This window comes from Penicillium subrubescens (assembly GCF_028828155.1).
Source record: "Penicillium subrubescens strain IBT 31985 chromosome Unknown utg000002l_segment0_segment0, whole genome shotgun sequence".
NCBI lineage: Eukaryota > Fungi > Ascomycota > Eurotiomycetes > Eurotiales > Aspergillaceae > Penicillium > Penicillium subrubescens.
The window spans coordinates 3532625-3544808 of NW_026643152.1; the positions used below are offsets into that span (position 1 = coordinate 3532625).

Here is a 12184-nt window from a genome sequence, read left to right on the forward strand (position 1 = left end):
AATTCAACCTATCAGAGTACAGTATGTACATCGCTCTTCTTCTATCGACAGGCTGACAGCACGCCACGCCAAGTGGGGTTACAGTTGCAGATCGGGGCCTCCGCAATCAGATTTATATTCTCGGCGCAAGCTCCATAATTAACAACTTCGCAGAGACAAGCTCTCATAACTGGAAATCCCAAGACAAACTACCTATATATCCCACCTCCAAAGACATCCATCCTTCTTCACACCACCTGCACTGCTACATATATTCCTCATCACACCAACATCAACAATAACAATCAGCACCAAAATGTCCGGAAACCAACAACCCCCGACAATCCCCGCCGAAAACCAAAAACAAGAAGCATTAGCCGCCTTCACCGCAACCCTGCACTCCGTCGGCACAAACCTCGAACAACCCCTCCGTGACCGCGCTGCCACAATCACAGCCAACGAAGCCGCGCTACAACGACAAGAGGCCGAGTTGGCGGAGCATACGGCGCGGCTTGCGAGGCAGAATGCGTCTTGGGCGGGACTGGCGGATGAGACGAGGGAGGGGTTGAAGGAGATTGGGGATGTGCAGAATTGGGCGGAGATGATTGAGAGGGATTTGTTGGTTTTGGAGGAGATGATGGATGGGGTTGAGGGGGAGGAGGATGGAGAGGGGAGTGAGTGTGGTGAGGATGAGATGGGTAGGGATGGGGAGGTGGTGAATGGGCATATAAATGGGGATGGAAATGGGGCGGTTAATGGGAATGGAAAGGGGAAGGGGAAGAAGGTGAATGAGTCTAAGGGTTGGTTGCGTTGGTGGTGAGATATTGAGATGTTTCGATCCAAGTTTATACTTCTTTGGGTATCAACATATTATGCTTCATCTTTTCATTCCTCCTCGTCAGCATCTTCTTCCTCTTCCTCCTTCTTAGCCTCCTCCACATATCTCCTCCAGACATCCAATCCTCCAGGTCTCTCCCCTCTCCCTTCTCCTTCTCCCTCTTCCTGTTCCCCTGTATACTCATTCCCATACTCATCCCACTCCTCCCACTGCCCAAGACTCATCAAATGCCGCATCGTCGGTCTCCCATGAGGACAATTCCACGGTTTATCAATCGTCCCCATATTCCGCACAACCCGCTGCATCTGCCTCGTAGTCAAAGTCTTCCCAATCATGATACTAGACCGACACGCCCGCATAGCAAACATCTTGCGCACCTTGCTAGGCCGGGGTACTGAAACCCCACTAACACTCGAGGCCTCGGACAAAAGGACGATTAACTCCTCAAGATCACGCGAGCCAAAGACGACCTCTTTGCTAAGCGGGAGCGATACTAACTGACACCGCCGGCCGATAGGTTCGTCGCCACTTTCGTCGATAGTAACGATGAATCCGTTCTTTTCCAGAGCGGAGCGGTTCTCAAGGACGATCTCCTCTTCGACGGCGGTGAGATCGAGTCGCTGTGGTCGGACGAGACGTTGGTTTTGAACGACCGTTTCAGCTTGGAGACGCTCGAAGTTGAACTTTTCGTCCGAGGCGTGCTGGTCGATGATGAATAACTCGTCGTGGTCTTCGCCCGGCCGGACGGCAATGATGAAACCCAGGTTGAATTGTCCGATGATGCGCATTTGGGCAAAGTCTGCTTTGCTCACGGTGAGCGAGAGGCGGTCTTCTGCGGTTTTCTCGTCGCTCAGCTCGGTGTCTGCTTTGCGGGATGACACTTTCTGTGTCTGGAGGCTTTCTCGTAGTTTGGCCATCTGGGTTTCAAGTTTAGAGACCGAGGCATCGATGGTAGTGACGAGTTGAACAGTGGCATCACGGTGTGCGGCACCTTTGTTCATTTTGTTCGCACGACTGGTATTGTGCTCGGATGGAAGGACGGCCTTTTCTTCAGCTTGATGGATGAGCCGTTGAACCGTGGCTTCTTCTTGGGCTTTTTTCTCGGCTTCGTCAAGGGCATTCTCATCCGTCTCTGCTGCCGATGCTTTTTCGATTGGTTGATGGTCATTCTCGGCCTCCCCATCAGGAGACTCGCGGGTTCCTTCGGAGATATACTCGGTATCCTCTGGCTCGGAAGAGTAGGCTTTCTCCTCCCCCTCCTCCTCGGGAGCTTCTTCGGCCTCTTCATCAATAACGCCATCTTCATTCGTCTCACTCGCATCATCTCCACTCCCTTGCTCTTCCTCTTCTCCCTCATCTTCATCCATCTGCGTCCCAGGCGCTGCAAAAGCCTTCATCTGCACTCCAAATATATTAGGTCGTGACGGCGTATGGATTCGTCGTTTCTTCTTGGTCTGTCCATGAGACGAATACCCGACATCAGATGCTCGCTTTCGCGGACGACCGCTGCCAATCATGGAGGTAACCATGTGATCGCCAATAGTGATAGTAGCCATCTCAGCAGGCATTCGACGAGGGCGCATTCGGTCAAAGGCGTTCTGCACCACGTTTGGCATCTCTTCAGACTCATCTGATTGTTGTGATAGTGCTGAATCGGGTTCTGCGGGCGGAGAAGATGGCCGTGGAGGTGGTTGAGGGGTTTCTTCATCCATCTCATTGTCCAACGGTTGTTCGGACTGATCATCGTTCTCGTCGTCAGGCTCAGTGGAAGAAGGCTCAACTAATGATGGCATCGGTGTCTGCTGGGAATTCGGTGTAGATTTTATAGGAGTCGACAAAGTATCAACTTCATCAGACTCGCCCCGGTTGCTCATAAAGCGCTTGATACTATTCTGCACAGTCCGTTGCGAGGCCTCTGACTCCTTTTCAGAGTCATCAACATCCTGGCCCCGGGCCGGCGTGACTGCAGGCCCTGGAGTACCCTGGATAACTTGTCGCGCAGTAACAAACCCAGGAAGCGACCCCAGTGCTTGCTTCTTGGCCGTCGTCGAAGCCTTAGAGCCAAGCACCTGCGACTGAGGAACCGTCTGATCCGCAGCCTCAAATAGCTGCACCAAAGACGTCTTCAACGACTCAATCAGCGCCGCCGCATCATGCAGTAGAATCGTCCGCTTATCCGGTGACACATTCACATCATAAGCATTCGTATCCATCTGAAAATCCGCAAAGATAAACGGTGATTGCGAGACATTGAACGATTTATAAACTTCATTAAATGCCTTTGCAATCTGCGGTAGCCCACAAGGCCGTGAGTTGACAAAAAACATCTGTCGATCCGGTGTCTGGCGTCCCTCGCCAAAGACAGGTCGAGAGATATGTCCCCTAACCACCAACTGATTAGATTGTCCATCACCACCACCGACACCACTGCATCTCATAGGCGCAGAAGGTTCAAATTCCAGCTCGAGATCAAGCGGAATCAGCGCAGACAACGTCTTGGCCCCGTATACATTGGCAATATTCTCCTTCGTGGTACGATTCCCATTCGTAGAGAAAACAACCACGTTCTTCGTTTTGCCAACGGTGTTCCGGACGCTGAATTTGACTCCGGCACTGATGCAAGCGTATGCATGGAGTAGATTCAACACTTTCCCATATTCCCGCTTGATATTTTTCTCCAATTCGCGCCGGCGTACGGGGAGTCGTTTGAAAATGCCCTCCACGGATGCGGTGGTTCCCTTTTGTCCGGCCACGATCTGGGTTTTGCGGAGTTTGCCGGATATTTCAAAGTCAAGTCGATTTGCACGGGGAACTTGATTCGCTTGGGCTGTGGTGATGTGGAAGTCGGCGAGGGCGCATAGTGAGGAAAGAGCTTCGCCGCGGAAGCCGAAGGTGTGGAGGCTTGAGAGGTCGTCGAAGGAGGATAGTTTGGAGGTGTAGTGTTTTAGTGCTGAGAGGTGCATTCCAGTGTTAGCTTGTAGAGTTGGGGGTACAGAACCCAGGTGGATCAATACTCACCGACGTTCTCATAGTTCTCCGGCGAGATGCCACTTCCGTTGTCCTGCACCTCGATCAAGTCCAGTCCATTGTTCTTGAATCGCACCTCTAAATAGACAAGACAGTGAGACAGATGTGAAAAGTCTTTGGAGACTGAGCTCCATTCGACTCAAAAGCACAAGCTCACCTATCGTAGTTGCGCCGGCATCGAGGCTGTTCTCAACCAGTTCTTTGGCGACGGAGCACAGGTCTACGATAACTTGGCCGGATTGAATTTGGTGGACCTGGGAAAAGCTCAAGTTAGCGAACGCATATTTAGGCCGTATCATATACCAGAATACCCACCGAACGAGCCTCGATGGCCTGGATGGTCGCCATAGTTCATGGCATGTTATCGGTGAGGTGAGGCGCGTCGCACTTTACGCGTTAGGTGAACTGCCAAGCTCCGCCGGTTACTCCGCAGTTATCCCACAACGGAGCTAAGCACCGGACATTTCTACAGTTGATTGAAAAATATATTTGAACAGAACATATTTCATGTACGATACGAATTATATTGCTGCAAGCCAATGTGCAAATATAGCGTCCAATAAAAACAGATAGAAGTAGTGATCGCTCAGAACGCCTTAAAACTCAACCCAGTCAGTTTCCATCCTCATCATCTAGAACGCAGCAAAGCGATCAGGCAAGACCACTGGCGCAACCAGCGTCCAGAGATAAATTGCGTAGCACACCCAAGAGCTGAAAATCTTCACCCAGCTGGCCCAGTAAGTCCGGCCGACCGGAGCAAAGTCCACGTTGGTGTCAACCGTAAGGCCCTGTGACAACAGAGTGGCCACCCAGGTCGTAGCAAGGAAGAAGATGATGTGGAAGAGAGTGTAGCTATACTGGGTTGAGCCACGCTCGTCATCCTTGCTGCTAGTCTCAAAGTCGTCCTCGTCATCACTCTCATCCAAGGCACTAGCTGGCAGACTACCGCTCTCGACAGCAGCTCGGAGAGCTTCAGCGCGCATCTCCCGACGGGTGTTGGGCTGTTGGGTGACCAGTCCGTGCTCGTTATCATCCCCAAGCTCAATATAGCCATGTCCACCCTTCGAGCCTAGCGCAATTCCTTGAGTAGCTGCGCGCGTGGTGGTATACGCAACGGTGGCCATGGTCACAATTGCACCTAGGACGATGGTCGCAGTCCGGGTTTGAGTCGACCGGACCAAGGGGTTGCAGTTGTTGTCATCCGGCTCCATCGAGACGGCGGAGAGCGTGAGATAGGTGCAGTACACCGTGACCATAGCAGCTTGGGCCAAGCCGGCACGAGGGTTGGACTCTTGAACGGCCGGCTGAACCGACACCGCCGAGATGATCAGGAAGACAATAAGGTTGACCGTGATCGCAGCCTGATTCATGGAGCACCCGCTCTTGGCGAAGAAGATGTACATCAGAATCGTCATGACAAGCGAGGCCAGATACATGCCAAGGGTTGATCCGATCAGCAGGCCGCGCCACATGCGCGAGTCACTATCCTCGATCTTCTGTAGGCAAAGTTCGGCCCAGGAGTGGGCAAGATCCACCAGGAGGATCAGACCCAACAGCAGGAAGAGCATCGCACAGAAGAAGGCGATGTAGTTGCCGTACACGAAGAAGAAGGACTCGGGGATAAAGAAGGACATGACGACAAAGCCCAGCCAGATCAAGATCTTCGGGCCCCAGAACCCATTCTGGAGTGCTGCACGGCTATCCCGGGTGTTTTTGACGCCAAGGAGTAAAAGTGCCATGATCAAGTGGAAGAGACCGAGACCGAAATTGATGCGATGGACCGCAACCCAACCGTGGCATTCCTTGCCGTCGCATTTGATTTCCATATAATCGAGAGTCAAGTGTTGCAATTTCTTCATAGCCCATGGCGTAAGCATGATCCAAGACACGATGGAATTGATCAACAGGATGAAAGCGTATGCGATTCGTGTTGCCATACTATATCGCGGTTAGCACAGATTCTCTGCGTCAAGTCCTCTGCCAGTCTAAATACCTATTCTGGAATTTTCCGCATGCACTGCAGACCGCAGAGCAAGTCGCAGCGCCGCAGCATGAACCGCCGAGGGTGATGAGCTATTCGCAAGTGGAGCAGTCAGTTTACCGCTCATCCGGTGACTCGAATGCGACTTACCGTGCCCACGCTGGGCAGCGCCATCAGCGGTAAAGACAAGAGGGCACCCATGATGAAGGGCCGAGGGTCAGGTCAAGACCAGAGAGCAAGTAGGTCCTGGATTCTGGAGGTCTGTAAAGAGGGGTTGGCAAGTTGAGAGAGGGCAAAGGCAGGTGGTGCCTGGGGGCGTTCGGCGCAAGTCAAGTGGAGTTGCCGAAGATCCCCAGCCCGCCTTCGTCATGTCCAAGTCACGTGCGTAAGAACATCTTATGTCAGCGGATCCGGAGATCGGCCAAAGTTTCCCCCAAAGGTGAAGGTACGAAGTATTATCGTATCGAGCAATCATCGTTAGTTCCTGGCTGGATCAGGGAGATACTTCTATGAATAGAAATCATTTAGTAAAAAGGAGTACACAGCTTGAGATATAATAAAGAAAACAAGAGAAAGAATACCCTCGGGGTGCATATCTAGCATCTCGTATAGTAGGTGTTGATGTACATGTTTACAACAACAACTCAAAGGTTTAGACAGCGGCATATAAACTATATAGGAAAGAATAGAATATTAGACCCAAGATATTGCTCGTGGGCTCTATTCATGTATTCAAAGAAAAACAAATGGATGACTGATGCCACATTGTTGTATTACCTAAAGTCTTCTCCACGAGAGGAGCCACGCCAAAATGACTGCTGTTGACAAGCCTCAACAGATAATGATTGGGGAAGTATACCCCCCTTTGGCTATTGACATCCCAAGAATAAGGTTTCTAGTCAGCCAGTTGTTGTCCAAATAGAAGCGATCATCTGCTGCGAGAGTAGTCCCAACTTAAAGAGCCACGCGTGACAAGGAGACATGCTGGACATGCGAGCCCACCGTAAAAAAGGCTTGGCACTTCGGCCGAGGCCGGTGGAGCAGTACGCGCTGTCTTGCTGTCTTGTCTTTTCCCCGTTATCGTGGCCTCCTCGTAGGCCGATTACGACGCTCCTGAACCTCCTCGCTCAACTCGATCTCTCATTTTCCCTTCATTCACTTACTTTCCCGTCGCTGCTGTCCCCTTCCAGTCCCTCTTTTGTTCGAGTCCGATGTTCTTCCTCTTGTCGCCCTCCCATTCTCCTCCCAGTCCAAGTTCCTAAAACCCCGATCCTCTCCTCCGATAACACACCTTGACGCAATCGCATCCCTCTCCGTAGTGTGTACAACGCACAATTGCGGGACAACACTCCGAGAAAATAAGACTCCCTCTAGAATCCCGCAAACATGACCGGCTCTTATCATGGCACTGCCCGGACTATTTCGGTCATCGCAGGCACTCTGGTAGCTCTGTCCTGCGGAACTAATGTTCGTGATTCCCAGTCCGCTCTAAGCAATCCCATTTCTCGTACGCCGACCCGATGGCTAACAGTAAGTATCTATATAGTATGCATACTCGGCATGGGCACCTCAGTTTGCGCATCGCATGAAGCTCTCGTCGACCGAGAGTAATTTGATCGTGAGTCGTGTGACCCCAGACCGGCGAAACTCCGATGTTGACAGCTTGGCAGGGTGCCGCGGGAAATCTGGGCATGTATGCGATGGGCATCCCAATGGGATTATTGACGGATGCTCGTGGCCCACGACTGATCACCCTGGTCGGTTCGATCTTGCTGGCGTTGGGATACTATCCAATTTACCTAGGTATGCAAGTTTGGGACGAATACATAGGATCGAGAATATCCTTGCTGACCTCTATAGCGTATCAATCGGGAGAGGGCTCGGTGCCAATTATCTTCCTGTGCTTTTTCGCTTTCTTGACGGGTACCGGTGGCTGCTCTGCCTTTGGTGGTGCCATTAAGACAGGTATATCAGTTCATACTCCCTTAGAATAAGAGTTAAAGCTAACCTTCATCTCTTGCAGCTGCTTCAAACTTCCCCGATCACCGTGGTACAGCAACTGCGTTTCCGTTGGCTGCCTTCGGACTGAGTGCTCTGTTCTGGTCTAATGTTTCCACATTAATCTTCAAGGAAGACACCGGTCGCTTCCTCCTCTTGTTGGCACTTGGAACCTCGATTCTCTCTTTTTGCTCTATCCCATTCCTTCGAATATTTTCCGTCGAGTCCTACTCATCTCTACCTCATCATGGCCCTGGTGACCAGGGCAATTCTCAGCGGATGCGCCGCGGAAGCAATGTGCCTGTGAACTCGGAGGACCACAACTCTACTGCATTCGCTCATGGGCAATCGGCACACGCGCGTACGCAATCGACAGTGTCAAACCACCGAGCCTATGGCGCCGATTCGGATGAGACCTCCTCCCTAGTGTCTAAGCCCGATGGTAGACCCTCCTTCGACACACTAGATGACGATTACCTGGGCGTTGTGGCTATGGAGGCGCACCACCCGGATATTCGCGGGTTGACGATGTTACGCCATATTGATTTCTGGCAGTTGTTCCTGACCATGGCGCTGTTATCCGGTATTGGTTTGATGACCATTAAGTAAGTTAAATCGCTCCGCGCAAGCTTATGTTTCAATTACTGACAACGTGCTCGCAGCAACATTGGCAATAGCGTAAGATCATTAACCTTGACGTTTCATTTCAAATCCTAACCCTCTCTCCAGGCCAAGGCCCTCTGGCTCTATTACGATGACAGTGCTACTTCCAAATTCATCCATCAACGACAGGTCATGCATGTCTCGATTCTCTCATTCTGCAACTTCCTCGGCCGGCTCTTCAGCGGTATGTGACTCTCGAGGCGAAGTCATTCACGCATACTAATTTGTTCTTCCAGGCATCGGCTCCGACATTCTTGTCAAGAAACTAAACATGTCCCGCTTCTGGTGTCTTCTAATCTCAGCCGTTGTCTTCACCCTGACCCAATTTGCGGCCTCCTCAATCTCCAACCCGAATACGCTGGTCGTTGTCTCTGCTTTTACTGGTGTTGCCTACGGATTTTTGTTCGGCGTATTCCCCTCCTTGGTCGCACATACCTTTGGCATTGGCGGTCTTTCACAGAACTGGGGTGTCATGACTCTAGCCCCCGTGTTCAGTGGAAACGTCTTCAATCTTCTATACGGCACCGTCTACGACCGACACTCCGTTATCGGCCACGAAGGTGACCGCGAGTGTCCCGATGGCCTGGCCTGTTACCGCTCCGCCTATTACCTGACTTTCTTCTCCGGGCTTGCGGGCATAGGCGTTTGTTTATGGAGTATCCTCCGCGAGAGACAGATTCACAACGTTGGGCGGAAGAAGACCGATCACCGACTCGCATAGACGACGGGATCCCTTTCTAATTAGAACTAGTCAGTGTCTTTTCTCGCGCTGACTAACGGAATTGCACTGTTACCTACTGTCCAGCTCTCATTTCCGGGTTTTTTCTCATGTCCCGGGGCTGGCAACCTTATGATCAACAATTGCTGGTCAACCCTCCACGATCTGGCGTCGACGCTGAGCTTCTTATACATCCCGTGCATTCATGGCTTCATTTTATCATCTGTTATAGACTTGATACTCCTTGCATCTACTGCGTTTCATATTTCATATTTCTCTCCTTCTGGCGATTTCATTTGGTTGTTTGTTGACGACTGGGTGTGGCAAATTTTACTCTAGCTTAGATGGCAACACATTCTAAAGTGTTTTCATTAATTTCCTCGCCGATAATTACGCACATGGCATGGGAGGTCCATATACGGGTCGGGTCACGCTTCGAGCAAAACCTGACTGTGCTGTCTCTCGTAGAGCATAGCAGCGCAAAGAGGCTCGAGCAAGTGAGGTGATAGACGAGGCATCTATTGAAACAGGGTGGGTCAATACAACCTTTGTCTATCCCTCATTCAGGCTGGCGCAAATCTGTCCTTCTCAGTCTCGGGAAAACGTGATCACCCCGCCGTCTGTCTGCCAACGGATCCATTCATTGCTCTATCTTGTGGTATTCCAGAAGACGATTGAATACCTTAAATTCCCGAGACTTGGTAAACAAGGGCTCGATTACTGTAAAGTACTCCTTCAAATCCTCTCTAGCGGCTCTCTTCTGTTTCTTGCTTCGTTAATCATGGGTTTTAATAGGAACCTTTCAAGTGAATATCAAGTTACCTCTACGAAACAATCAAACTCGGCATTCCTATACTAACATGTCAGTCCAAACAGGTGATAAGAAAGAATGCTGATGATCTCAGAGCCCAAACTCACCAAGTCTCCGACAAGAGTATATGACCAGGGTCATCAGGCGACTGAAAAACATCCAGAGAAATACACTCAGGTTCCGCTATGGTCTTATCGTATATTGGCCTGAAAGCCTTGAAGAACTTCTCTAGATTCTTCGGGGCGATAAAAAGTGAGACTTGTATGTGAAACCCACGTTGGGCGGTACAATTCATGGCGTCAATGCAGCGAATGTCTTCTGGAATCAAGATGCAAGTAGATGAAATGCAATCACTATGAGGTCTACGAGCGATCTGTAGACTATATAGGTACTTGCCCATATCTGCTTTTTCTGGCCTTGCAGGCAATCAATATTCAAGAAGCCATCCTAGCGCTGGGTGAGTCTTGTAGGACTACTTCGGTCTTTGTACCAGGTGCAAAACCCGACCTCAGCTCCTAATGTCTCGGCCTCGGCCGGTAGTACAGCATTAGAGTAGGGGTCTTGATTGGACCGACATCTTGAGGGCTCTATTGCATGACCAGGGCCCTGGTCATGATCCCATTGCCAAGGTATTCTTCTGACTCGCTGAAGGCAAACGCTCCGCCCGGATGATACGTGAGGAGAGCAGACCGCTAGACAATGTCAAGGCAATATTACAGGATGAATAGTAGGTAAGCTCATGACTAGTGTCTAACTGTGATCAACTGGAGGCTGGGACCCCAGAATCATGGCCAAGGCAGCTCTATATACATTATCTGGCTTGCGTCTACTGGTGAAGTCACCTCATACATGTACTGGCAAGATAGATCTCATAATAGTATTCAGCCCCGGCTCCTATCGTATTTTTTCTCTTCTCGGGACTGTGGGATCACCTCCTTGTTTAAACGTTGTCTCTGCAAATTCGAAATATTTGCGTCCTAGCGGTATTAGAGAATATTGCAGAGGTGTTATAGACGCCCAGCTAGTAGAGTGTACGGGCTATATGACTGCAGAGATATTGGCTGAACTTTCTAACTATGTCCTAAAGATTTAGAGTTCCGCCTAACCTTGGAGATAACAACGAGGTCAAGGATTACTCCCACAAGCAAGATGTAATTTCGATGTGCTAATACAAAAAAACAAAAGAAATAACTCCGAATAGGGGAATCGAACCCCTGGCTGTCGTGTGAGAGACGACGATGTTAGCCACTACACCAATTCGGAAGGTGGAACCGTGGATGCCACTAGGCTATCCTGCTGGCTGATGAACAACGCCGAATTTTGCCACTATGTACCTGCACCTTGCGAAGTGACAAATTCGACTTTTTTCCAAGCCGGCTAGCCAGCATACTATTTACAACGATAGCCACCCCAGCTACTCCTAAATTTGATTTTACTTGGAAGATGGCTGTGTCTGCGAATTCTGCAGGGCTTGCTAGGCTTACTGGTACTGCTAGACCCATTATTTATGACTACATCGATACACATCTAATTCACAGTGGCCCAAGCCGCCCTCGGTGCGGCTCGAAGAACCAGGCTACGTTTTTTGTGAAAACCGAGTACCTCTGAACAAATCGACCACAGTGATGATAATAATGGGCACTTTATGCGATCAGAATACTCTTTCTATTGGACTTAGCTAGGTTTGTAGGTAACTCCGATTACTCTTTGCATAGACCGGGGCGGGATGTTTTAGATAGGCCTATGACAACACCCTCTACGTTCGATCATTCAGCGATATGAATAAGGAAAAAACTGCTAGTGATTCATTGACTTCAGCTAACTAGGACTATTTGATGTTTGTAGTCATTCGACACTCGCCTTTTCTAGGATTTGAGTGTTTTTAGAGAAGAAGGAGTTGTTTTGAGTAGCTCTGAATTTCGTTTGGACTACATGCCACTGTATCTACCTACCGCCCAGGCTAGCGTACAGTAGTGGTTTCTTGGGTATCGCCGGTGTCGATTTAGGCCATTTACAGCGGTTGGACCTTGGTACGCTCTTATCCAGCTTGTGTGAGATACATGTCGACATAAAAATCCGAATACTCAAAAAATAAATGAACTCCGAATAGGGGAATCGAACCCCTGGCTGTCGTGTGAGAGACGACGATGTTAGCCACTACACCAATTC

At 50.1% G+C, this 12184-nt stretch overlaps 4 protein-coding genes across 4 annotated transcripts; 2 read left to right on the forward strand and 2 right to left on the reverse strand.

Moving 5' to 3' along the window:
• Window positions 1-295: 295 nt before the first annotated feature.
• On the forward strand, window positions 296-799 carry N7473_002646 (uncharacterized protein; the record flags this gene model as incomplete). Its single annotated transcript, XM_057148586.1, has 1 exon — window positions 296-799. The coding sequence occupies one exon, from the start codon at window positions 296-298 to the stop codon at window positions 797-799; it is 504 nt and encodes a 167-aa protein (XP_057012240.1).
• A 65-nt stretch (window positions 800-864) lies between these two features.
• On the reverse strand, window positions 865-4192 carry N7473_002647 (ATP-binding mismatch repair protein PMS1; the record flags this gene model as incomplete). The annotated part of the gene is made up of 4 exons (XM_057148587.1): window positions 865-3767; window positions 3836-3922; window positions 4002-4098; window positions 4160-4192. The coding sequence occupies 4 exons, from the start codon at window positions 4190-4192 to the stop codon at window positions 865-867; spliced, it is 3120 nt and encodes a 1039-aa protein (XP_057012241.1).
• A 284-nt stretch (window positions 4193-4476) lies between these two features.
• On the reverse strand, window positions 4477-6026 carry N7473_002648 (serine incorporator domain-containing protein; the record flags this gene model as incomplete). The annotated part of the gene is made up of 3 exons (XM_057148588.1): window positions 4477-5782; window positions 5838-5917; window positions 5976-6026. The coding sequence occupies 3 exons, from the start codon at window positions 6024-6026 to the stop codon at window positions 4477-4479; spliced, it is 1437 nt and encodes a 478-aa protein (XP_057012242.1).
• Window positions 6027-7211: 1185 nt separating this feature from the next.
• Window positions 7212-9207, forward strand: N7473_002649 (uncharacterized protein; the record flags this gene model as incomplete). Its single annotated transcript, XM_057148589.1, has 8 exons — window positions 7212-7292; window positions 7372-7443; window positions 7496-7628; window positions 7686-7790; window positions 7849-8428; window positions 8486-8501; window positions 8553-8670; window positions 8723-9207. 8 exons carry the CDS (start codon window positions 7212-7214, stop codon window positions 9205-9207), a joined length of 1590 nt encoding a protein of 529 aa, XP_057012243.1.
• Window positions 9208-12184: the final 2977 nt, after the last annotated feature.